The 26,783-nt window shown below is 45.3% G+C and overlaps 1 protein-coding gene and 1 long non-coding RNA gene across 4 annotated transcripts; one reads left to right on the top strand and one right to left on the bottom strand.

The window, feature by feature from the left end:
• The first annotated feature begins 34 nt into the window (after positions 1 to 34).
• On the top strand, positions 35 to 25,959 carry SMYD1 (SET and MYND domain containing 1). 2 transcript variants are annotated; one of them, XM_023925705.2, is made up of 10 exons: positions 35 to 2,269; positions 10,752 to 10,928; positions 11,545 to 11,758; positions 13,141 to 13,271; positions 15,008 to 15,046; positions 17,705 to 17,897; positions 21,136 to 21,228; positions 22,258 to 22,421; positions 23,945 to 24,113; positions 25,522 to 25,959. In XM_023925705.2, the coding sequence occupies exons 1-10, from the start codon at positions 2,133 to 2,135 to the stop codon at positions 25,678 to 25,680; spliced, it is 1,476 nt and encodes a 491-aa protein (XP_023781473.1). In that variant the 5' UTR covers positions 35 to 2,132; the 3' UTR covers positions 25,681 to 25,959. The 2 variants fall into 2 exon arrangements, with proteins under 2 accessions (XP_023781473.1, XP_023781474.1); XM_023925706.2 differs by lacking the exon at positions 15,008 to 15,046 and having other exon boundaries at positions 1,722 to 2,269.
• On the bottom strand, positions 8,841 to 14,606 carry LOC147652887 (uncharacterized). 2 transcript variants are annotated; one of them, XR_015287499.1, is made up of 2 exons: positions 14,356 to 14,606; positions 8,841 to 12,020 (listed from the first exon to the last, which is right to left on the bottom strand). It is a non-coding gene; the product is annotated as an uncharacterized LOC147652887 (long non-coding RNA). The 2 variants fall into 2 exon arrangements; XR_015287498.1 differs by lacking the exon at positions 14,356 to 14,606 and adding an exon at positions 13,598 to 13,800.
• Positions 25,960 to 26,783: the final 824 nt, after the last annotated feature.

Here is a 26,783-nt window from a genome sequence, read left to right as displayed (position 1 = left end):
AGAGGGCAGCAGAGGGTGCTGTTAGTTCTCCTGCTGGGAGGATGGAGCCAGTCACCCCTCCAGCCCAGAATCCAGCCCGACCCAAAGCACAGAATAACCTCCTGCTGAGGGGTCAGCCTTGCTCCATGCTCCAGAATTGGTGCTCTTCTCCAGCTGGCTCTGAAATTCAATGTTTTTTTCAAGGGGCTCAAAGTAGGTTCACTGCTCTAAATACAGATTGAAAAAGAAGGAATCTCTAATATCCAGCATCTACTTTGAAAAGATAGATTCTCTGTGGTAATTATTCTATTCTATTCTATTCTATTCTATTCTATTCTATTCTATTCTATTCTATTCTATTCTATTCTATTCTATTCTATTCTATTCTATTCTATTCTATTCTATTCTATTTATTATTTGTTATCTGGGAACCAGAAACAGTGCTTGGTGTGATTAATGACTCTGTTCAATATAGCCACGCTTCAAGTTGTGTGAGTTTGGAGGAAAAAAACCAATCAGCACTGATTTTTGAGGTGCTAAAGGCCTTCTTGCAGTTTCTAAAAGATGCCTAGAGCCAAGGGAATAACCTCTGAATAACAGATAAGACCAGAGCATTCTGAGAGCATTGCAGCTAAAATTGTAATTGCTTGGAGGAGTTAATTGTCTGTAGTGACTCTTCTAGGCTGCACAGTATGAGCTGGGAGGTTTGTGCCGATGGCTCTGGCCCTCCTCAGGAGCAGTGGAGGTGTCTGGTTGTTATGGGAATACTGCTCATAACCACATGAACAGCCAGATCACCCTGAATTTATGGAGCTGTGGATTGATACTGTTTGTGCTTGGCACCCGCGGGCAGGCTATGAGGTAGGGATTTGTTATGATACCAGACCTCATTTGCAGGCAAGGAGCACTGCCAGGGGCTTTTAGCAGAAGGTGCTGAGCAGTTCTGTGTCTTGAAGAGCCCAGTGATACTTCCTACTGCTTTGGAAATGTAGAAGATCTATTTTGCTGCCACAGGATGCACAGGATTTACCCTCTTCATTTCTCTGCATCTCACTTTCACTGTTATTCTGGCAGAGGTTTCTGTGCAGCACAGAGATGTGGGAAGAGGTTTGCAATCATTGTTATCTGCACAGGGCTTAGAGATGGAGGAGGAAACAGCATCAGGTTTCCTCGGGGTGGATGGTGAGATTAGCAGGAACCAGCCCTGTGAAAGTGCTATTAAATGATAAAAAAATGCTGAAGGGCAATGGGGGCTGGGTTCAGTTTTCACAATGAGGTTCACTCTTTTGAATGAGGGCCTTTCCTTGCGCTGGAGCAGAGAGTAAAGCCAGGGCCTTGCTGCTCACGAGTTTAATCTCTATGCTGGACCCTCCTTTTCCACTCAGGTGGCTCAGATTCTCTTCCACAGCTGAGCACTGGAGCTCTCAGGTGCTGTTTCAGAGGTTTAGTGCATCCAAGAGATGTCCTGCTTGCTCTTGCAGTCTGTGCTGAACTGTTGGTGTCCTTCCAGCTCCTTCCACACTGCTCTGTGCACACGCTGCCACTGGCTTTTGGGAAGTGAATTCCTCTTTCTGGTGGTGACAGGATGCTGAGAATGTCAAGGCACATGCTTCTCTGTTATCCCTGCCTCTAAACACGCTGTCCATCTCTTTGAGGGTAAAAATAAAGCAGCTTTGTTTGAATTCCAGAAAAAACCAGACAGTGCAGGGGTCAGAAATAGGCATCCCAGCCCTCCCCATCCCACTGTCTCAGCTGTTGCTTCCTGAGAGACAGAAGCATGTGGTCGCTAAAAATACCCTGCGAAGAGAATACATTCTCTCTCCAATGGGAGAGTATAAATTATGCCGAGTTGTAATATATACAACTTCTTGTGGCTGGGAGAAACATTTCCCAACGTCACTTTTGGAGAGGGTTTTCCTAACGAAGCAGAACTCCCAGCGCTGTCCCATCCCCGCGTAGCTCGGCGATATTGCGCAGAGGATCTCCGGCTCCTGCCTCTCCTGCTCCCACCCCTCGCCCTCCTATGGCAATCCATGTGCCCAGGGGTGGGGGGAGACCAACCCTCCTTTTATAAGCCTGGCCAGGCTGACAGGAGTGACAGCAGCTTTGGCTTGCTCTGAGACACCCACCTGCCAAACCTTGGGGTCCCTGGGATGACCAAAGGAGGAATGGAGTCAGTGGAAGTGTTCACAACTGAAGGCAAAGGCAGGGGTTTGAAAGCCCAGAAGGAGTTCTTGCCTGGGGATGTCATCTTTGCAGAGCCAGCCTACGCAGCCGTGGTTTTTGACAGGTAAGAGAAAAAGCACTTGTAAAACTCGGAACAAAAGTAATCTCGCCGCAAAATTTCATCTGGCTGTAGGAAAGTTTGGCGGTGCCTGGATGACATCAGAGAAGGGATCAGAGGGAAGTCAGAAGCACTTCTGGAAAGACACATTCACAGCTCATAATGAATGTCCTTCCCAGAGCTCAGATCAGCTATTTCACGTTCAGGATGGTGCAGTTTCCGAGATGTGACCTTGCAAGGTGTTTGGTGTGCTCACCTTTTAGAAAAGCAGTGGAAGTTGCATGTATGCAGTGCCTCACAAAAGCAGCCCCACACCACGCTGCAGAGAACTGCAGGAGGTAGGGCAATCCAGGTACAGGCAGCTCAGACTGACTTTGCTGAAGTCTCTGATGGGTAATACATGATAAAAGTGAGTTCTATTGCGCTCTGCTCACGTGTACCATCCCCAGCTGCACTTCCAGCTTCATCACCCGCTGCCCTCGAACTAGGAGCTGGTGGGGATCAGTGAGTGACACTGTTTCTGTTAAAGAGAGTTAATATTTACAGCTGGCTGGGCTAACTGGAGACAAATGTCTGCTTTTGCTCTTTCATGAGACTGGTTTTAAATTTATGTTCACACTGATGTAGCCAGACTCTGAGTTCTGGTGCAAGGACATTTTTCTTTTCTTCTGCTTGTTTTATTCACAACATTCACTCAACCTGCGCTGCTGATGTGGCTGGTAGGTGCCCACTTCTGCCCTTTGAATCAGTGGAAGGTTCACTTAAATAACCTAGGAGATGCAAAGAACAGATTTCTATGTTGACCTCCATTGAGCTAAATCTAAATTAAAGCCTCTGACACAAATGAAATTTCTTCAGCCTTATAACATGCTGAGAACAGAATGTTGCCCAAATTTTTAAACTGAGGACTTAGATGGCAGCTGAAGGTTTGATTCTGTGTTTAAGAAAGTTGTGTGTGTTCTTCAAGGGCATCATGGTGAGTCTTGAGACTGAATTTTTAGCCCCAAACAGCCAGTGATTTTAGTAAATACCCTCCACCCTAAACAGGGCCGTGAGCAACTCTGCTTAGCTGAGTTTTGTCTCTTAAATTGGCGAAGTCTGGGGCACAAGCAGAGGTTGTGCTGCTGTATTAACCCTGGTCATCTTGTAGCTGAAGCTGAGCAGTGCCACTGTGTGATCTGGCAGTATCAGAGAATTGAATATTAAATGGGAAGAGGAAGAAATAAGTTTTTTTGGCTGTCTTTCATTCACTGTTTCTTTGTTCTTTAACTGTCAGTGAGTGAACATGGTTATGAATCTTTGCCATAGCAGGAATGACACCTTTAGTTTTTATTTTAATATGTCATTGTAAGAGATCACATTCAAAATGTAATTTTTCACTTTAAAATGCTGATTTCTTGAAGTCTTAATGCTGAGCTCAATTACAGGAGTTGGTGACAAAATCATTTCTCCTTGATGTGTCCTTTTAGCTCTTCAGTTGTACTTCAGTTTCACTCGTGTCACTAGCTGGAATTTTGTGGTGATTTGCTTCAGAAGTGTATATGGACAATTATTTCTCTCATATGCCTTAATAAATGCTTCTTTTTTTTTTTTTTAAGCCACTGAAAACATTTTGACTTTTGATGGTGGCTTAAAAATATTTTTTCTTCTGTGTGAAACATTGCACCATGCATAGAGCAGAGCTGCCCATCAAATGTCACTTGTGTAATGTGAGATAAGGGCAGAAGCTATCACTGCATCTGCTCTTAGACTGTGTCTTAGGCTGAGGTTTCCAACAGAAAACCTCAGATGGGGAGAGGTGTGTTTCCCAGCTTCCCTCCCTTCCTCCCCAAGCTGGGCTTGTTTAGCTCCCAGAGGGCAGGTCCAGAGGTTAAGAGGCAAGAAGTCAGGGTAAACACAGCCCTTCTCTGCAACTGTTGTGCAATAATAATGGATTCTTACCCTCCTGTGACACCTTTCCTCTCAAAGCACTGAATATGGGTCAGTGGTGAAACACAGTCCCAAAATCTCTGAAACAGACTAAATGCTTGTTGATTAGAGCTTGGCAGGATATAAAATATATATATAGAGAACTTGGCTGGGTATAAGATATATAATAGAAACACACATTTTTCTTGTAGAAATTACCCTGATGCTTTTCTTACACAGCCAGGGCTTTGGTTTTAAAGGTACCTTCTATTGCTGTGCCAGGGTGTTCAGTCCATCAACCTCTATCAAATTGATTGCTGTCAAAGAAGGGTTGTTTGCATCCTCATGTTCTTTATTCCTGCAAGAATAAATCCACACCTGGCCACAGCAGCTGGTTTTACCCTATAAGATCTGCTGTTGTCTCTGCATGGATGGAGAGCCAGTGAAGAGGCATGTGCTTTTCCTTGCCCACAAACACAGGTCCTAAAATTGCTGTTGAGTCTACACTATTAAAAACGGGAAGCCCAGAATCCAGAGCCCCTCATCCTAATTCAATTCAGTATCTCCCATGCCTTGCTGAAAGCACTGTGTATGTGTACTGTGGAAAGAGGACTCAAAAATGAATGACTTGAGTTTAAGTTTTTGTCTCAGGCCCTACCAAATATGTGATCAGATTTTCCAAAGATCTCAGCTTTCTTTGTGCATAAAGACCACACAGGTGCACTAGAGTGCAGAGCTGGCCTTTCCTTTGCAGCTCTTTGAAGAACTCAGTCCTTTGGGAAGTCTATTCCCAGGCTGTGGGTATTGAGACCCTGATATCCTTCCCCTGATTTTGCTGCTGAAAGGTATATGGAAGGCAGCTGTAGTGCAGAGGCCACACACACATCTTCTGTATGGCTGCATAGGATGTGCAGGAGAAGCAAAGGCTTTTTTGAGATTAGTAGGAGCAGCTCTGCAGAGATACAACACCATTGTGCTCTCTAGAACACAGCTTGAAATGGAAATCAGACTGGGATATCAGCCACAATTTACCTGGCCAATAACCAGATGGTCAAGTTCAAAGTCAGCAACGAGTTACATGTGGGAGCTTTGACAAGCTGCCAGGCAAATAAATGCCATTCCTGTACTTACCCAGAAAGTCAGGGCTGTTATCACTGCTGGTTACCTCCTCCAGTGCTGGGAGCTGTTTGGAGGGGCTCTTCCATCAGCCCACTGTGGATCCAATCCATCAGAGTAGACTCCAACCTGACTTTTATGTGTAGATAGAGACAGATACGTAGACAGACAGATACATGTGAGGAGCTGTTGAAGTAGTTTGGACCTGAGGCTGCCACCCAACTGCACTTTATTGATGTCTGTCTTTAAGCAGGAGGCTGAGTTTGAGGAAGTGTGGAGATTTTATTTTGCTAGGAAAAAGGAGAAATGTTTTCTTTGACAAAACTCTATCATCAGGCAGAGCCTAACACTGGACATCTGTGTGCAGACAGGTGAATCCAACACTAAATGCTGATATAATCAATAGAATTCTACAGGTGCCATGAACACAGACATCCACCTTTGAGCTGAATGGCTTTCCAGACCCTGCTGAGTGCAGTGGTGGAATCTCTACTCAGACACTGGGGGTACAGATGAGCACATTTAGGTGTCTGAATCTACAGGCTGCATCCCACCCTGGAATCCCCTGAAGGTCACAGGGACCCTGAAAGCCCCTAAAGTCATTTAGGGTGGTGAGGGCTTTTACTCTTCAGCCCAATGATGGTCATCTGAGCAGCAGTTTCTTAAACAGTGCCAGAGACTTTTCATCTAGAAGCATGTAAAACTCAAAGAAAAATGAGGTTCCTATAAACACCAGCCAGCTCATAGTCAGATTTTTGGGCCAGAGTATGACTCACTAGGCTAACCCTGTTCATTGCAGGGGGGTGGGACTAGGGCTGGATGACCTTTAAAGGTCCCTTCCAACCCAAACCATTCTGATTTTATGATCCTATAACTTATTTGCTTAACACAGTGTATAGTTAGCATTGACTCCTGTCTCAACCCTGCTATTCCTACCTGAATGAGAGCAGGCTGCTTAAAGAAGTGGTGAATCCTGATGGAAAAGGGGTGCAGAACTCTGTGATTTCCAGGATAAAGTGTAGACACAGCCTGGTCTCTGATTCAGCCTTGCTGTTATCAGCTGAAATACTGCTCAGAAAACACCATCAGGCCTGTTTGCCCTGACATAGATGCAGAAAGCTGGAAATTAATCTTCTCAAGGGATTTTTTGCTTTTGTTGGGGTAATTTTTCAATTTACAAAGGCACTGAACCACTCACTGAAGCTTTCTGTAATCCTTCCTCCCTCTTTGCTTTCTCCTCAAAGATGCCAGGTCTCCTTTCCTCCATCCCCTTGATGATGATGGCATTCCCAGTGCCTGGGCTCAATGTACTGTATGTGACCTTCTCCTCTGACACATCAGCTGGCTCTCAAGCCTGTAAGAGTTTACATTTCCTATAAGCAAGGGGATGCCTCATATGTCTCTGCCAGCCTTTTCCAAGAGAAGGTTTTCTCTTTAACTGGCGGGATTTGAGGGACAGTAGTCAAAGAAAACAGTGTCATGTGCTGGAAAGCCAAGATCACCTGAAGATCTGCTTGATGAGTGATCTGCAAATTGATAAAAAACTCAGATCATGCAATTTTTGCATGTCTTTTTGATGTATGAAAGAAGCTGAAAACATTTTCCAATGAAATGTGGGGAACTCTGTTATTGTAGTTAGGATGACCTAGAGATATAAGAAATCCAAAATTTTCCATAACAGCATGACTGAAATTCTTTGAGCTGACACCGATAAAAACTGAGAGTTAATATGATTGTATTCACATTTTTAAAAAATATTCTGGGGTTTTATATTTTATTACTATCTAATTGTTCAAAAGCTTAATTAAAACCTGGGAGAAAACCTAGCTTTTTAAAGAAAACCTCACCCACACCTCTAAGAAGGGGCTGGAAAATTTTGTAATAAAAAACTAAAAATAAAATAGTCAAAAATTAGTCTAAAATAAATCCTCCTCTCAAATCAGAAAAACTATAGGCTATATCATCCCTGATATTTTAAAGATGAAAGTACTAAACTCCAAGTCCTTTTTAAAGGACTTTTTAAACCCATTCTTATGCTAATGATTCATCTTTAGGTAGCAGGTGCATTTTCTTAAGCTGTTGTCTTTAATGAAGTGTTACAGCCTCTGCTTTGAAAACCAAGGAGACTTTACCTACATCTTAAACTGTTCTTATGCTGTTCTGTGTGGCAGACTGAGGAGAGAGATGCCCTGCCAAGCAATAAAAAATGGGATTTAGGTGTGGGTTAGGTTTAGATGTGTGTATCATCTGTGATGTACAGAATAGCATGGACCCAAGTTAAGCAGTTTGTGAGCTGCTCACTGTGTCTGTCAGCTACTTAATTAAATCCTCCTCTGTTCTTTGCACTAAAGCCATCTCACCTGGCTTTCCCAGGCCAGTGAATGAGATATTTTATATGCTGGATGGCAGATGTTTGGGCTGTGCATGTCTCAGAGATGAGGTTAATACATTTCCTGTGACGGTGTTCAGCCCTCTGTGATAGTGCTCAACCCTGGCAGGTCCAGCAAACCTTAATCTGTCTGAATCCAATCCAAGCAGTGACAAGAGTTATTTGTTTCTTGTGCTTTCACTGCAAGCTGTGCATGCAGGAGCCATGGTTTAGTTGTCAGTGCTGTGTTACCTCTTGCATTTGTGGGCTGGCATGTTAAACCACTGTTTTTGTCACTGTAGCTAAACTCAGGATCAGTTGTAGTTGTGTGTCTCACCTAAGAAACACCAGAGCACGTGAGCCCTTCAGAGTTCAGCTCGGTTGATGCTGGGGTGGGAGGCCAAGGAAACCTGAGGCTCCCCAGAAATCATTCAGAGAGTCAGTCAGTGGCATCTGCCCTCTAAGTCAGCCCTAAATCCCTGACCTGGCAAGCTTGTGATGGGCTGGAGGCATCACTGTACTGAAGATCCTGCTTTTGGGCAGGGTGAGAACCAGTTCTCACTATGTGTGGAAGAGGGCAGTGATCACCCCAGAGGCTTGTGGTGTGCACAGACTGAACAGAAACCAGTGGTGGTGTCCCTGTGATGTAGCAAGGGGCAGCAAGACCCAGAGGGTTCAAACCTCCAGGGTTCCTTGGTAGGTGCCACAGCAGAAGTCACCTCCCCAGGGTCCTCTCCAGGAGCTTTTAGTGCTGCCTGGCCATGCAGCATCCTGACTGCAGGGCTGCTCTCTGCCCTGCAGGGGAGATCTGGGATACCTGGAACAGTTTTGGATTGTGTTAAACACTTTCTAGGCCAGACAGGGAAGGTTTTATAGACCAATGATTTCCACAGGCTTAGAGACTTTAAATTTAATCTCAGTCTGCTCCACTTGGAGAACCTTAACATTGCAGAGGGGATGAGAGAGGAGGCTGTGAAGCACTGCAAGCCTTTGGTGTCCTGAGTGTCTCCAGGACAGGTGGAATCAGAACCCAGCCAAGGGAGAGCCCCACTTTGTCATTCCCTTTTGGGGCATCCAGCTCTGAGCTCCTCTGACACAGCAGGAGTTTGCACAACTGCCAAGGGGATTTAGGTGCTTGCAGATGTTTATGCAGTGTTAGTTGAAGTTTTATGGAATAGATCTCAAATACTTGTGGCTCCTGATTTTTTTATTGTGCCAAGACTTGAGCCCAGGCCTTTGGAGTCCTGATAACACACAATATCAATAAATCCAGTCTTCTTTGAAAGTGTTTTGGGGCACGGAGGATCCCATAATGGTTTTGTAAGAGCTGCAGTATTTCTTACACTTGCCAGTCAGATTACCTGTGAGTAATTGTCTCTGCAGTTTCAATACCACAGGGGCTTTTCCTTTTCTTTCTCAGAAAGTTTTGTATAACTTTTTTGGTGCATTTCTGCATCTCCTCAGAAATCAGGGATTTCCAGAGCTGGTGTTAAATTCTGCCAGCCAGGTTTGCCTTGGAAAATCTGGATACCCCATGCAATAAACAGCAAAATGTGAAGTTAGCATTTCAGTATTTTTTTATTCTCAGGGAGAAAACTGAGGGGAGAGAAGCACCTATTGTAGGACTTGGATTTTTCTGCACCATGTTCCCTTCCAACCTGTCATTCCTCTCTACAAGGAAACTTTATTTTTGCCTTCTTCTGCCCTTAAAACACCCAGGTGGCAGGAGAGACCCCCATTCCCCATGTGAGATATCTGCCTGTGCTTCCTGGCACGACGTAGCCATGTGGGTTTTATCAGCTCTCTGGCTCTGCTTTGCCTTACAAGGAGTGTAATCTCTCTTGCACCTCTCTGCCCCCCTGACCTGACAGCTGACAGAGCACAGCCTCACATTTCTCACCAGCTTTCAGCTCTTCCATTTGACACAGTGGAGCTGGCTGCATCTCCCCTTCCCAGACATGTTTCCCTCTGCCCCATCCCAGGTGCTTCCCTTGCATTGGGCTCCCCCCAGCACTGCTCACTTTCCTAAACCTCATTTTCCAGACCTCATTTTTGCACAAGGTTTTGTCTGACGTGGGTCATCCTGCTCTTAAATCAGTAGCCCTCTTTATCCTGCAAGAGCCAAGGCACAGGGTAAATTATGTCAGCAGCTCAGATAATATTTTCAGAGAAAAGAAATGCATTTTAAATGAACTGCTATATAGATATAAACATAAATATGCATATGTATGTGTGTACCTACATATAGGTATAGTAGAGAGGAAGGACAATCTTTGGGTTGGATTCTCTGGGGCTGTGAATCTGACTCCTGCTTGTGGCACATTCTCCTTATGTGATCATCAAGAATTTTTTTATTTCCCCTTGCCTCAGTTTCCCCACTCTGCACTGAGCACAATTATAAATGTTCTTTTGATCATGAAGCCTCTGTGGTCCCTGAGCTTTTTGCAGTGAGCAGAACCCCCCTTCTGGCACCAGCAGTGGCTGAGTGATGGGAATTTAAATTCTCCTGTACTGTCAAGCCTGGCTGGAGGCCCAGATAAAGTGGGTGGTTGCCTGGAGAAGCAGACAGCTGGAGACACCAAATGAGGCAGTGAAAAGCCCTCTCTAGCAGCAAGGGGAAAGTCCCAAAATTTTTTGGACAGGAGACCAAAGTGTCTCCCCCTCCTTCTCAGTGAATTAAGTTCTAGGAGCAAAAGCTGGATAAATGAAGGGGCATATGGGGGAGATTTCCCCTCAGTCAGGGACCCTAGACATTCTCAGAGGGAGGATGTGAGGTCAGATTTCTTCACCAGCATCCTCCCATGGCTGTGGTTATAGTTACATATATACAATTGTAGGATGCTTCTTGGAAATCCTGTTTTGAATCCCCCAAAGATGAAGTACCCCTTTTGAAGGGGTCCCAGTTATTCCCTCACCATTTAACTTACAGCAACAGGCAAGACCACAGGGATCAAGCTGGGTGTTTCTCCATCCTCCCCAAAAATCTTGAGGGGTTCATTTTTGCGGCTGCAGGGAGCCCAGGGGTGCAAAGCAGGCAGGATCTTCACTGGGCAGAGCTGGCCCTCACTGATGCAAGGTGTCCTTCTGCCCTTGCAGCCTGACACACGTCATCTGCCACACCTGCTTCAAGCGGCAGGAGAGGCTGCACCGCTGCGGGCAGTGCAAGTTCGCCTTTTACTGCGACAGGACCTGCCAGAGAGCAGCCTGGCTCAACCACAAAAACGAGTGCTCTGCCATCAAGAGGCATGGCAAGGCACCCACCGAAAACATCAGGTGAGAGCTGGCCCCTGTGACCTGGGAGGGGACAGAGCATCCCATGGCAAGGAAGAGCTGGGTGGTCTGATTTGGGCAAGGTGGAGGTGGGAGAAGGTTTAGGATAGGCCTGGAGCATCCCTGAGATAAGGAAGGTATGTGGAGGAGCATCAGTGATGCAAGAGATGTGTTCCTGTTTGGGTTTTTTTGGTGGGTCCTAAAAACTCTGAATGTAGTGAGGCAAACACACCCTGGATGGTTTAGGAGGTGTGGGAAACTGGGGAGTAGGTGGGAAAGTGAAAGAGGAGATGGATTCTTCCCCAATTTGCCTATAGGATACATGAATTTGTCTTCACATTCTGGCTCCACCATAAAAAAATGAGAGGAATCCTCAAGGAAATGGGAGCAGCTTTGGAGGGCTGGGGGCCTGTATCACTTCTCCAGATGAGAACAGAGGTGCTGGGACAAAACCCTGCATCTCCCTCACCTTCAGGAGGCTGGGGATGGTGACCATCCATCACCCATCTGAGCCTGTCTCAGTCAGTCTGCCCACACACCATTTCCCCCCCAGGAGATGAATTTTGATGGCTCTTTGTTCTCTCCTTGTGCTGTGACACCTGTGGCTGTCCCCGGCCAGGCTGGCTGCTCGCATCCTCTGGAAGATCGAGAGGGAGGGCAGTGGGCTGTCCGAGGGCTGCCTGGTGTCCATCGACGAGCTGCAGAACCACGTGGACAGCTTCGGCGAGGAGGAGAAGAAGGAGCTGCGCACTGATGTGGAAAGTTTCCTGGAGTTCTGGCCACCCCACTGCCAGCAGTTTGGGATGCAGTTCATCTCCCACATATTCGGGGTGGTATGTCAGAGGGGTGGGAGTGCAGATGGGGGAGGTTTGTAATGCCAGCTTTGGGGAGAAACTCTCCAGCTGGCCTGGTTAGAGGATGGCTGACTTCATCCCACTGCCTCTCCTCTGCACTGACACTGGGGAATTGAGGCAGGGCAAGGGCAAGGGCTGAAATATTTTGTCTGTCTAGATGTGCAGACAAGTGGTTTGTTCAATCATAGGTGCTGCATTTTCATCACAAGTCCCACTGGGCATCTCTCTGCACCTGGGAGAGCTGAGAAAATATGTTTTTAGTAAATACACCTAGAATATATTTGAATATAACAGATCTGTTTTAGCAGATACATTAATGTCTATTAATATTGTGTGCATTAGATTTTTTACATTGACGTAACATATATATATATAATAAAATCAGTAAAAAATGGAAATACATTTAATAATATCCCCTACTAAGTTGTTAAATATAAATTTTTTGTTCTCAGTGTAACTGAGAGGGAACTTCCAGTTTAGGCTGAGCTGCTCTGCTCCCAGTGCTGGGCATCCCTACACTACCCTCTCAGCTCCCAACACTGCCAAGAGGAGACACAGGCTCTGCTCACCCCTCTGCCAGTGACCTTTGCCTCTCCCAGTACAGGGAGAGGACACAGCATGCTTTGGTAGCCACACCACAAAGAAAATCCAGTCCACTGGACATAGGGAGACCCTTTGTGCTAGAGACCAGCACAGCTTGTCTGTGGAGAAGCAAGGAAGTACAGAAAAACTACAGAATCAGTGCACAAAGGAAATAAAACTATCAACAGGGCAAAATAACCAGTAGCTGAGTTAATGAGTTCCTTTGGTTTATCCTGTCGTATTTTCTCTTTGCAGATATTTCCATTATTTGTGTTTGTGACTAAAAACTGTTCTGTTCATGTGTGATAATAGTGTATCATCTATAAAAGTGAAATAATTCATTCTTGGAATATATGCCATGCAAAAGTAGTCATTCTGAAAATTCACAGCAAAGAGTAGCAGCTGGTTTTTATGAGCTTTGAGGGAAACCCAAAAAATATGACCAGATTGAAAACGGCAGGTTAATTTCTAACTGATAGCTGTTTTCACGAGTGTGAACTTTGCTTTCTGCTTGAATTGCCTCAAAATAATTTTCCTCTGATCTTTTTCTGAATTATTTTCAGGAACCAAATATAAGGAAACCAGTTCATGGCCAAACCAAGTTTATCTTAGGCATCCCAAGTGAACACTGATAGCAAACATTCTGTAACATTGACTCAGCTCTGCCCTGGTCCCTCTGCATGAGTCCTGCATTGCTTCTCTTCTGGTGTTTTATCCTGACTGGAGCATTTCAGCTTTTTCTCCTTTAACACTTCTTCCTGCCTGTGTTTTGGGACTAGATCAGCTGCAATGGCTTTACCCTCAGTGACCAAAGAGGACTGCAGGCTGTTGGAGTGGGAATCTTCCCCAACCTCTGCCAGGCCAACCACGACTGCTGGCCCAACTGCACTGTCGTCTTCAACAATGGCAAGTGAGTGGATTTTGTTCCTTTGGTGTGGCAGGGATGCATCCTAACAGCCAACTCAGCAGGCTCTGCCACCTCCCAGTGTCAGCTCTCTGCCCCAGAAAACCTACTCATTATTTCCTATCTAACTCAGAAAAAATCCCTAAACAGTATTTTCTTGCTAAAGACAAATTGGTTTATCTCCTTGTTGTTTAAAAAATTGTCATCTGATGCACTAACAAATACATAAGACTTGACCCCAAATCCAGCAACCAGCAAAGAACCTTTCCCAGATTTCTTATGTAACTAGACTCAAACAGGTAGCTAAAGTAGTAAATAGCTGTTTAACTCACCCCTTATATTGAAGCCTCATTTATATATAGTTAAGGAGTAATTCCACTTAGGAAATTATTAAGGATTATCCCAAGTCCACAGTCCAAGAATTTCTCCTAACTGAAGCTTGCAATCAGCTGTGTATCACCATCTGCTGGTGTGTTTATAACCATTCCTAACACAACTCTGGTTCAGTGAGAGTGTGCCATCTCAATTAATCACTGATTAACTCTTTAGCAACGGGATCTTAGTGCCAGTTGTGATTGCTATCTGCAAGCAGAGTCACCTGAGAGTACAGGATGCTCTCAGTCTCTGGGCATTCCCTATTCCCACCCAAGTCCTGTAAGAAAACCTCTGCAGGACGAGTGAGATGGGAAAAGATTCATTGGGAAATGCAGGGATGTTTTGCCAGATCTGGGAGTGGAGATAGCTCACAGGAGGGATGCTTTGCCCTTCCCAGTTTCCAAGCCATGACAGGTATAAACTGCTGTTGATTCAGAAACTTGCAGCATGTGCAAAACATTAACTGTGAGAAATTGCATGCCAAAAACTGCACAGCCACAGGATTTCTTCGGATCTTTCTGCTACTATTTCACAGCTACCTGTCTTCACTAAACTTTAGTGCTGTAATTCAACCACCCCTCTTCCCCCCAGCCTCTCCTTTTTTAACTAACACTCCAATTATCACTGCTGGTTTTCCCTGGTAAAACTACACCAACATTTACTAAGCAGCTGGTAAATGAGCCAAGAGAGAACAAAACTGCATTAGGATGATTACCTTGGTGGGAAATAGGGTCTGATCCAAAGTCAGGTTGGAGTCTGTACTCTGATATCCAGTTTTCCTGGATTGGATCCATAGTGGGCTGATGGAAGAGCCCCTCCAAACAGCTCCCAGCACTGGAGGAGGTAACCAGCAGTGATAACAGCCCTGACTTTCTGGGTAAGTACAGGAATGGCATTTATTTGCCTGGCAGTTTGTCAAAGCTCCCACATGTATCTGGTTACTGACTTTAAACTTGACCATCTGGTTATTGGCCAGGTAAATTGTGGCTGATATCCCAGTCTGATTTCCATTTCAAGCTGTGTTCTAGAGAGCACAACTGCTGATGTCAGTGGAGACCTTTCTGAGCAGGAGATCCAGTCTCCTTGTTCCTGCCAAATGTCAGGAGCAGGTTTTGCACATTCCCTGACCTAGACCACTCCTAAAATCACAGTGCCAGGGCAGTTCTCCACCAAATTCTCTATGGCCCAGTGATAGATGATGACAGTTTGACAGCTGCACATCAAAAGGGAAGCTCTCATGCAGTGCCAGGCACAGGGAACCCCCTTGTCTCCTGTCAGTACAGTGTCCAGTGCTATGCCATGTACCCATTTTTTTTGTTGTTGTACTTGTACATGTGTAAACTGCAGATGTTTGTTTTGTCTTTCAGTCATGAGGCTGTAAGATCAATGTTCCACACACAGATGAGGTGGGTCGGTCTTGAAAGCATCATTCTCCTCCATTACCCTGTACCCCTCATGCCCTGTGTTTAATGGAAAAGATGCAAAGACCCCACTGGGCTCCCTCTGTTTATTCCAACTTCCACTTTTCCTGTTTTCTAAACTTCTCCTCTTCCCCTGTGTAAAGCCCCACTAAACCCAAACCTCACTTAACTCTGCATTTTGTAGTAAATTAAAATGATAGTGGTAATACTGTGACTGTCTTCCCCAGGGTGAATTCCCTCTCTGCCTTCCCACCCTCTCCCTTGGCTTCCTCCCTGTCAGTATTTCCTTCTCTACTTCTCATTTCTCCTCCCCTGACCATGGCAAGAGCATGAAAGTCAGAACAAGGTCTTGCTAATCTTGTACAGCCCAAAATAAAACCTTGCATATTAGGAGATGAGAAATGACTGTGTAACTGACATACTAAATACTCCATGTTCCTCCTGCAACAAACTGTGCCCGAGGAATGTGTCACCTACAGTAGCAGTACCATGAGATGTAGGTTTCAGTTCCTTTTTGTTGTAATCCATGATTAATGTTCCACCTTTTAATGATGCCACTGTTACCTGATCCAAACTAAATAAATCACAAAATTATGTGCAAAAAAAAAAAAAGTCTTTGCTTAACTCATGACATTTGGTATATTATAGTCAGTGTTCTTAAGGGGACACTGTAGTCTTTAAAATTTAATTTCAAGCAGGCATGCATTTTCCTCAAAGAAGATGTGAAATACATCTGAAGTATTCACCACTTCTTCACCACTGAATCTTACTCAGTACATTATAGATAGGGCCATAAAAAAAGGAGGAAAAGAGTTTCACTTCTGATTAGAGTTGCTATTTGGGGCAATTTGAGTTTTGAGCTATCAGGCACTTGCTGTGCCTGTGCATGCAGCTATCAGGGTCCCTGCTGCTCATGGCAGACACTGGGGAAAGAGCCCATGACAAGCTCAGTGGTGTGCTCCTGGCTGACAGTGTCTCTTTAACTACAGTATTTAAAATATGCCATGTGTTTCCTGGCTTACCCCAAAGGCTATCAATCCCCTCCACACAAGGGATGGCTGCTTAAAATACCCCTACGGTGCTTGGGCTATCAGGGGCATCATGAAAGTCAGAGGCTTGATTTTGCTTCTTTGGTTGCATGACTCGCCTTAATGAGGATCCTGTGAAGTGTGAAGAGGAATGTTTATATGTGTAAACTTTTCAGATGGGAATTTCTCCTTTTTGTGCACTTTTTCTCCTGGAGTAGCTGGTTGCACCTTTGTCTGGCATTTTCCTGTGGTTGTGACATAACTAATAGCTGCCCTTCATGACAGTGGCATGTTTGGTGATAAATTTTGTATGAAATATGTTGCTGATATGGCAACACCCAGAGAAGATCAAGACCAGCCTTGGAGAAGAATTTTGACAGCAGCTTTACCAGAGCTGGAAGACTCAGAGCTACGCCCTTGGTACTGAGAGCCTGTGACAGGAATTCCAAGAGAATTAGAAGGAAATTACAGGAGAATTAAAATCCCTTTGCAAAAACATGATCACACAAAATAATGCCCTCCCCAGAATGCTTACTTTTAAAGCACCTGGTGATACCTGTGAGTGCTCTGCCACCTCTGCCTTTAGTGAGGCTTTTGTTGGGTTCCACCTAGAGCACCTCATGTTCAGGGGGGAGCCAGCAGGTCCCCCCCAGCTCCATCTCAGGGCAGACATGTACATTAAACACACTGTTGAGCTCACCAGGAGTTGGGAGAGGAGGCTGATACAAAAGAACCACCTCACAGTTGGCATTTGATGGATTTTTTTTCCCCATTCTGGCCAAATTCTTTAGCCAGTTGTGCCCATTTAGCCCCTACTGCTGAGAGATTCACTATGTATAGTGAAACAGCAAGGAAAATAGTTTTGAATCTCTACATTTTTTAAGACCTTTTGCAGGGAAAAGCAGGTACAAAAGTCTGGCTTTCCAAATCCCATCATCAGGGGCTTGCCATGGATTTCGGTAACAGAGATTGGCAATTGAATTGTGGTAATTATTCAAATGAGCTATTTAAAAATAGACTCTCTCCAGATAATAATTTCTCAGCTTTTATGTGGAAATACATGAATAGGGTGAGGGCATCTCTTATGTAGCACCCAGAGGGAATTTGTCTTAACTTTTCAAAGTGAAAATGATACCAAAGGCAGCAGAGCTCGGGATCTGGGAGTATAGCCAGGGGTGTGTGGGTAGCATGCAAAGCAGTTCTTAAAAAAAGACCCAAAATCCAAACTCAGCATTTTGGTGTGTACTTCTGATCTCAATGTTTTTTTCTTCTGGTGAGATCTCCTGCAACAAACTAAAAGCTAATGAGTAGGTCCAACCCCCATATGGATAAAGTAATGGAGCCATAACCTCTTCATAGCTCAGACCTTCACATATCCCTGCCAAGGACTTGTAGAGGGGCAGGAAAAACTGGTGTGGCTGTGTTCTTGCTCTGTATTCAGTTAACCAGAGTGAATCACCTCTGCCCTGCCTCCCTGAGGAGTTAAAGCAGTGCCTTAGGGCGAGGGCTCACCTCTGCAAGGCAGGGCAGGCAGGATTTGTCCCTGATGGCTCTGAGCCTGCACTTGTGCTTCTGCTGCTTCTCCAAATGCACATCCCATCTCCTCTGCCCTCAGGATCGAGCTGCGGGCCCTGAACAAGATTTCTCCGGGGGATGAGCTGACTGTTTCCTACGTGGATTTCCTCAGCCTGAGCGAGGAGCGGCGGAAGCAGCTGAAGAAGCAATATTACTTTGACTGCACCTGTGAGCACTGCAAGAAACAGCTCAAGGATGACCTGATGCTGGCAGTGAAGGCAGGGGAAAGCAAGGTATGGTTTGTCCTGCAGTGTCCAAACCCAGTGGTGGCTGCACCTCCTCTACCAAGGCATCTGTGGGTCTCTAGGACTGTGGTTTCTCAGCACAGGGACACTCAATAGGAACAGTCAGATTTTGGCAAAAGTATGACTAATACCCATGCAAAAAAATAAGAACAGAACTGAACCTTGATTGGACACAACACCAATTCAAGCCCACCATGCAAGGCCAGCTTAATCCTAATTATGCAAGATAAGTACAGTTTTTAATTTAAGAAGTTGACTTTAACCTAAAAGTCCATCAATAGACAGAACGCAAAAATATTGGAAAATTATTCCAGAGCTGAGAAAAATGCTGGCATTTAGATTGTGGTTGTATTTTTTTTTTTTTTTTTTCTGAAAAACTGCAAGGGAATCTACATTTTGAGCACAGAAGAGAAATGTGTTGCAGGTGATCCATGGTGACAGGACTAACGAGTGCTCCATGGTTTGTACCATCACACTGGCTCCAGGGATGTGGGAAGCCTGAACTTCCTCTTTGCAAAGGCCTGTCACAAGGAGTTTGCACCATCACTTGACATTATTGCTTGCTTGTTGCAGGCAGAGTGACTGAGAATTAACATTTTTAACTGCTCATTTTTAAGTAATCTTTCTTTTCCTTGGAGGTCTCACAAGGCATCAAGTAGAAGGGTATAAGGCTGTGTCATGCTGTTGGCAGTGGGATGTGTTGCTTGGTCAGCAGCTCCAGTTTATGAGTGTGCTGGCAGCTTTAAGAGTTTCTTTTTAGTTCCTTTGCCCAAGGATACAATTGCTCATAGGTTTTGTGCTCTCTGGCAGTGTTAGCTTGGGGGTTTCTACTCCTGCAAGTCTTATAAAGTCTGTAAGGGAAGGCAAAGCAAGCAGAGCAGTAAGTGTGTCATCAAGTCATTGACCTGCACTGTTGAGCAGTCACCCCATGAATCAGACAGTTCAGCTCTGGGGATGATGTGGAGCAAGAGGGAGACAAAACAGAAAAGTTGGGATGAGGAAATGTGACCTCACAGAAGCAGTGCCACCAGGAGAGGCCCAGTGAGATGCAGCTTCCTGGGAAGGAGCACAAAACTCTGAGCCTCCCTCTCAGGAGGTGCCAGGAATCCAAGCTCTGTCCTGGAACTCTTTCAGAGAAAGGGCAGCCAGGAAAGGCTGGATATTGCAGAGGGTAAATCTCCCCTTCAGAAAGGTTTAGAGGAATAGTGCAGAGCTGATATAAGGGCACTCCCTTATGGGAGACAGGAGATGGGACTAGAGGAGATCCTTTCCTTGCTGGGTCAAGTTCTTCTCTGGTGCGAAAGACCCTGCTATATAACCCCATTTTAAATTGTCAAGCTTCATCTTACAGCTAATCCTGACTACTGTACTTCTCCACTTATAATACAAAGCTGTCCCAGAGCTCAGTTCTCTGATGCAGAAGGATTTTTATCTGGCTTTCTGCAGGAGTATTTTTGAACACATTCAGCGGTAGGCAACGTTAAAAAAATCTCATTCCTCTTTCAACACCTGCTATCAAGCCTCGACTGAACAGTGAGACCGTGAATCACAGAATGCTTTGGCTTGGAAGGGACCTTGCAGAACATCTCATTCCATCTGCCCCACCATGAGCAGGGATACTTTCCACTAGACATGCACCATCCCCTTTTTGTGAGTATTAGAGGTGCTGCACAGCACACAGCAGGAAAACATGCACTTCTGGGGGAATGTCCTCCACAGTCTGAAGTGTGTGCAAGGTGCACGATTTCAGCTATTAAAAATACACCCCATCCACAGACAATAAGTATCCAGGCTGACCTCACCCACAGAACACGCTGGCTGTGTTGCATTTCCTGAGCTCAGGCACGCTTGCCTGGGAGCAGCAGCGCTCACAGCTGCGTGGAAAAAGCGCCAGGAATACATGGGAGATCGACAGCTTCCATCCTCAACAGCTGCTCCAACCTCCAGCCCTTCACCCCTTCCAAAGAGTAGCAAAGTTCCCATTGTTTATAGTGGCAACTGACTTAGAAGTCTAGTAAAGGCAAGGGAGGATTTTTATTAGAGCCACTGTGGAAATGCTATTTAAGGTCCCTATTCTGGGAGCCTTGAGTCAGACAGCACAGCAATGTGATTTGCATTGATGTTAACATTGCCTTTGGATGTGCTCTGTGCCCCAGGACACCCTGTGTGCTGCTCAGCTGCCCAAATCTGATTAGCTACAATAGCTTCAGCATAAGACTAGAGAACAATAAATCATAACACAAAAGTATCCATAAAGAGATAGGGGTAAATAGATCTGAAAACTGGGTTTTCCTTCAGTACTAAACTTTGAAGAGGATTTCCCAACTAGATGAATTTCAGTTCCTCAAAAGTCTGATCGACCAGGTGTGGAAAAAAGACAATAGGACAGTCCTACAGTCCTGACTCCCAATCTTTGCATCCTTCATTGCAATGTTGGGACTCTGCTTTTAATCTACACCCAGAGGTCCTTCCTGGCTGCTGGCTCTGCTGTGTGTCTCCAGACCAGGCTCTTCCCAAAAACTCCCAGAGTCACGTGACTGTGGGCTGATTTCAGATTTCCTCATTTATGAAAAGGAAGGTGATGATAGCTAGAATAGTTAGAAAATGTAAATTTGAAGGACTCAGAGAAGCAGAACATGAATGGTTGTGCTGGATATCACGTTATATTTCATGTATCAGATACCATGTTATATAAAGGAAGAACGGTTATTTAGAACTAATGACAGCATTTCTCAGGGTAGGTAAAATTCAGGGATCTCTCCTATTCCACCAATCTCTCATTCAAGAGTCTCATTTCTATCTAGCAGCTGCACTAAGAGCACCTGATACTCACCAGCTGGGGGCTTTCACAGCCTCTTGGGTATCTCATGAGACCTCTCAGCTGCAGGGTGAATTCTGTCCCTTTTCCAGAGGGGAGAAGTGGCAGGGAGAGTTGAGGAACCTAGTCATGCATGGCAGAGGCACATGACCACTACCCTGATGGGCAACACTCCCACTGAAGTCAGCAGGAACTTCACCTTTTGACCTGGAACTGGGACCACTGCAGCTCATTTCAGCCTTGAGCAAGTCTGAGGGGCACACTGGTGTCTCCAAACAGCAGTAGGAAGTGGTGATGTGGGAAGCATCCCACTAAGCTGACTTGGACCAAGCATTCTTTCAGCCAATATATTTTGGCATGTGTGAGGCAGTGCATTTTCCTCATTGGTTTTCCTGCTGTTGTTCCCAGCCCTCTGCAGACACGGTGAAGGAGGTGATCCAGCTCTCCAAGGACACGCTGGAGAAGATCAACAAGGCCCGCATGGAGGGAAATTACCATGAGGTGAGTCCTGGTACTTCTGCTCTCTTTCTGCACACACAGTGCCCAGGAAAGGAGGCCTTGACCCCCTCTAAATTCATGATCTATGGATAAAACAACTGTAAAGCACAACTGTGTCTAAGGCATCCCAGACCAACTTCTTCTGTAGTGACAATGCAAGGAGAGTCAGGTGGCTTCCAGCACCTCTCACTGACACAGGTGTTGAACCCTGGCTCCTGGGTGAAACTGATGAGTTACAGGACAGGGGTAACAAGCCAGCTCTGCCAGGCAGCCTCACAAGAAGGACAGTGGGTTTGGGAGTGGAACAAGACCATCAGGGGGTTTTGTGTTGATCTCTTCAGTGCCTTATGTTGCTCATTTTTTGGGTGCTGAGGATAGGTGTGTGTTTTGGGTGAACCATGTCCCACCTTGGAGCCCAAGCTACAAGGGCAACAGGTGAAAGAGCTCAAGTAATTCCCTTTCTTCTTGCTCTTTTGCTCACACAGGAAATATTTAATTATTCTCCTCAGAGAGTTCTCCAGTAATGACCTCTGGGTTTTAAATGACTTTGGGAAAAGGCTGAAGCCCCCTAGAACAGAAAGAAATCTGGACACTGACTCATGGCTAGGTCAGGCATGGAACAGTGGAGCTCTGTGTCTCCAGCCCCAAGGGGTCATTAGGAATATTCCTTGCATTGAATATTTTCAGGAGGCTGGGTGGATGGCACTGGGGTATAGGAGCCCCATGGGCACTTGGTATCTGACAATACCCAGCCTCCCAGAGTCCTTCTTCTCCTGAGCAGTAGACATCACTTTTTCCTCACCAGTTTTATGAGTGTAACCCTGGGAGAGAAAGCTGTGAGTGCAAATCATTTTCCTAGGCTGGTGTTTCTTAACAAATCAAAGCACACCCTCTCTTCCCCAACCTTCACAGAGGCTAGCTCAGCCTCTGGGGCTGGTGTGGACTGTGCAAACCACAGGGTCTTGGTGTGGCAGCTTCAGGCTCAAAGGTGCTTGGACTTACCCTTTCTCTCCCTGCTTGCTCCACACTCAGGTTGTGAAGCTGTGCCGTGACTGCCTGAAGAAACAGGAGCCTGTGCTGGGGGACACGAACATCTACCTGCTGAGAATCCTCAGCATTGCCTCCGAGGTGCTCTCCTACCTCCAGATGTTTGAGGAAGCAGCTGACTATGCCAAGAGGATGGTGGATGGCTACCTGTGCGTCTGTTCCCTACTTTTGGCAGCTCTCTGTGCTCATGCCATGTTAAGCAGTGTGATACAGGAATAATTTTCTTAGTCTGCTCCCATCAGGGCAGTGGTGGTGAAATTCATATGGGACCTTTTTGTACCACCAGAGAGAGAGAGAGAGATCCCTTCTTAAATGCACACAGGCTCCCAAACACCTTGATTCACTAAACTGGAACTGGCAAATGGTTTAGGAACATCTTCCAAGGGCCTTTTTGTTTTTCTCAGAAGCATCTCATGGCTGGCCTGATAGCAAGACACAGTGCCTGGGTGCAGGACAAAAGGGCTGTGACTGCAGGAGATAGTCTGTTCCCTGCACCTTGCAGGAAAGAGGGATCAAAGAGAAACCATGTCAAATGGCTGTCACTCAAGATAACCCCTCCCTCCTGAATAGTACATGGATTTTGTCTTGGCTAATTATATTGTCCCGTGGTAAAAGCTTAGTGAGAATAAAGAAATTCAGGTTTAGTTTACATAGATCCAGGGTAAGCCTCACATTAAAAATTATGTGCTTTATTATTACTGAGGTTTTATGACATGATTGATGAGTACTTAACAGAAGGAGGGGAAAAAAAGGAAAGAAAGAAAAATAATGGAAACTGTAGAGAAGAGAGAAAAACCTAATTCATCATCTCAGTCACTCTCCAGCTGAGGGCATCTCATACTCATTACTTGTATTTTTGGTCATTTCTACCCCAAAAGACCTGTTATGTTTTGTTCCTTTGCAGTGGGGTGACAGAGTCACCTCCCTGGTTTGCAGGCCTAACAAGCAACTTCATGTCCCAGCCCTGGCACTGAGCTAATTGACTGAGAGAAAATTCCTTCCCCTCTGTGTTCCTCAATTTTTCAGATCATGGTGAGGACCTTGGTAGACTCCTTTCTTGCTTTAAGTGCCAATTCAGAATTCCAAAGTAGCCCTTGAAGGCAGGTTTTCAGCTAAGTCCAAGCAGCTTCTAACTCTGCTTCAGCTTTTAAAGCTGGATGCAGAGGAGAGGTTTCATTTATCCCACCTTAGCCACAGAAAACTCCCAGATGAAGAGATGCATCTGGAGAGGGTGAGATGAACATTTCTGGAGTTTCTGGAACCACCTGTTTCTCTTCCCATTTTGAATGAGAAACTGCTGCTGGTTGCATTGTTACCCCACTAAGTGTGTTGAGCTGGTGCCAGCTGGGCTGAAGGGTCAGATCTCTGTTCTGTTTGTACCAAAATACTGACAATGTTATCTTGGCATGAGATGACAGAGCTTGGCTCTCTCCAAGCCAGGTGTTGAACTTTCCCAGTTCACATCCCATCTTTCACAACTCGTGTCCCCATAAAGCTCTGTCCTTGAGTAATGTGTCCTTGCCCCTTTCTAAGAAGGGCACATTTCGGGGGCACTGGCTGCAACAGGCTCTTAACTGAGTAAACAATCTGCTCTTTGGCAAGCGTATCATGTCAGTGACACTTTTGGGAACCCAGATTTCTCCTGAACTAAAATGACCCAATGTTTTTCCAGAAAAATTTACCATCCCAACAACGCGCAGCTGGGGATGGCCGTGATGCGGGCAGGAGTGACTCACTGGCACGCTGGCCTCATTGAAGCTGGCCATGGCTTGATTTGTAAAGCCTATGCCATTCTCCTGATAACCCACGGACCTTCCCACCCAATTACCAAAGACCTGGAGGTAGGTGTCATCTCTTGTCTTGTCTCTGCTCTCCATCTGGGAAAGATTACAGTCAGGGTGTAGAAACAACCACTCATAAGAGCTGAGAGATGTATTAAGTGCTGATTGCTTCTTACTAGTGCTGTGGTTTTATCTAGATTATGTTACATACATGCATGTCCTTTCTTATTGGAAAGTTTCATCCCTGAAAAACAGCTTTTATTCTGCACCAGAACATGTATGAGAAATTGCAGCAGAGTCCCTGAATCTTCCTTGAAATTGCTATGCCAAAAGACAGAGTCCCCCCCATTCTTCCAATAAGGCTGATTTCATTGCTCTGGGATGGATGACATATCAAATTACATGTAGTGGATGTCCCCAGTTTACCATCTGATTTTCTTTATTGGTGTCCATTCTTCTTTATTTACCACTTCCCACTCGTTCTCAGCAGCAGTGTATTTTTCCTCAGATGACTGATAGATGGATTTCCCAGCTTAGAGTCAAGAGTGGAGATCTCAGGCAATTACATCTGCTCAGATGTGAGGAATTATTTACAATTGCAGCTGGGGATCTGTAATTCTTTAGTCCCCTAATTCACTTCATGTGACCTGTTTGCTTTATAGCATTCTCCTGTATTACCCCCAAAATATTATAGGATATCAGATGAAATCCTTTATTGATGTCTTAGTCCCCATATAGCAGAGCTATAACCTTTATTGGTGCACTTTTATATCTTCAGAAACATTAATATCTGCTACCTAAAGCCAACCTGTTAATTGTTTCCATATATGTAGCAAAGGATGAGACAGAGCACCTCCATTTCTGTGTTTACTCTTTACATTTTAGGAAGAACATAATGGATCTATTGCACATGCTCCTATCTGTGCTCCTAAACAAAGGGTTAAATAAACACACAGGTGTAAAAATATATCCTAGAATCTCTTCTGATCCTCTGCTATAATGCAGCACTAGGAATAACTGCTGCTGATGAATCCTGGGCTATAAAGGGTGCAACTGTGGGACCGAGCCACCCTCTTCTCCCACTTGAGGTGATTCCCACCCGGTGATGGGCCACCCCAAGGGCCAGGCCCAGGGTGTGGATGGGAAGTGCACTCATTTCCTGGCTCTGCACAGCATCACTTCTAGGCCCTGCATCTATTTTGGGGGCATGAGGCTTCCCAGTAGCCTGTGGAAAATTGGGATGTGGGAAAGGCTGATGCCTTCTTCAGTACACAGGCAAATGAAAAAGGAGCAGAGTTTCTGTGTCCAGTCAGCTTTGGTGCTGCTGGTGGGACACAGAGGGCAAGGTGCCTCAGTCACTGCATGGCCTAGGACATCCCCTGGGGACAGTGCCCGATACTGGCAGTGTTTGATTCACCTGCTTGGAGGTCCCCTGTGTCACAGGGCTGTAACCTGCTGTGTCCCTCAGGTCATGCGTGTGCAGACGGAGATGGAGCTGCGCATGTTCCAGCAGAATGAGTTCATGTATTACAAGATGAGGGAAGCTGCCCTCAAGAACCAGAAGATCCAAGTCATGCCTGAACCCAGCAATGAGAATGCACCAAGCCTCTTCCACAAAAAGGAATAAGCCTGGAGCTTGACACCGATTCATGCCTGCAGGGTGACATCACCTGTGGCACTTCCAAACACTGGGAATGTGATACAGCAGAGTGATATTTCCACAAGGGTTGTTTCCAGTGGCACAAGTCTGACAGCACGGACCTGCCGGGGGAGGATCCTGAAAACGCTTCTGAGGGCTTAAAGCAGAAGATGTCCTGGCAGAAACAAGATCCCTTTTCTATCACTAAGGCATTAAATAATCAAAGCAAAAAACCCTGTTATAAAATTATTTACATTTTTATTGGAAGCCTGTTTCTCTCTACACATGTCCTGATTCTGAATTTCTTTGTTAAATTTTGACTGATTTTTCCTAGGGGATTCTACGACTTCCTTGGGATGACATAATTTCTTTCCAGTGGTGGCCATGGGATGATAGAAGTGGGAAGCCAGTTCCAAGAAGTGTCATGTACACCTGTGGGCAATGAATACAAACTGAAAAAGACCCACAGATGGTATTTTGTGTTAAATGATATTTTTCTGATGAAAAACTGCTGGAAAATGATTTTGCAGCTGACACAGGTGCAACATCAAACTGGGGGCCATTTACAAGTGAGACTAACTGGAATCCCTACATCGAGATAAATTGAGATAAATTATAATCCTTAGCTAGAAATCAGAAAATGTGTGCAGTGATGGACATGGGGCCATGCCAGAAGCCAGTGCTATAGCTCGGTGCACTGGCTGTGCTAATTGTTCTAACTGGACAATCAATTTCCAGGGAGGGGAATCCATCCTTGTTCATATTTAGGGTGAGCTGGGGGCTCTGATGCCTTAAAACACCTGCCTTTTAACTTAGGTGTTTAAGATTCAATGGCCCATTAACAGAAGATATCCCCCTGGAGGGAGGATGGGTCCTGGAAGAGATAAAGAACACTGCCCTACCTGGTTTTAACAGATGGTAATACAATACATACTTTTGGTTATATTTTGCATTGCAACCCAAGACAAATGGCTAAAGATGAAGTTCTAGATAAAGAAAGATATTTCTAGTATTTGTTGTCTGGCCATATGTCTCAAAATCCAACTGATTTCCTGCAGACTTTCAGTAGCAGCCAGGAGAGGAAAAGGTTT

This window comes from Cyanistes caeruleus, chromosome 5, assembly GCF_971803275.1.
Source record: "Cyanistes caeruleus chromosome 5, bCyaCae1.hap1.1, whole genome shotgun sequence".
Classification (NCBI taxonomy): domain Eukaryota; kingdom Metazoa; phylum Chordata; class Aves; order Passeriformes; family Paridae; genus Cyanistes; species Cyanistes caeruleus.
This window is presented reverse-complemented; position numbering and strand designations above follow the sequence as displayed.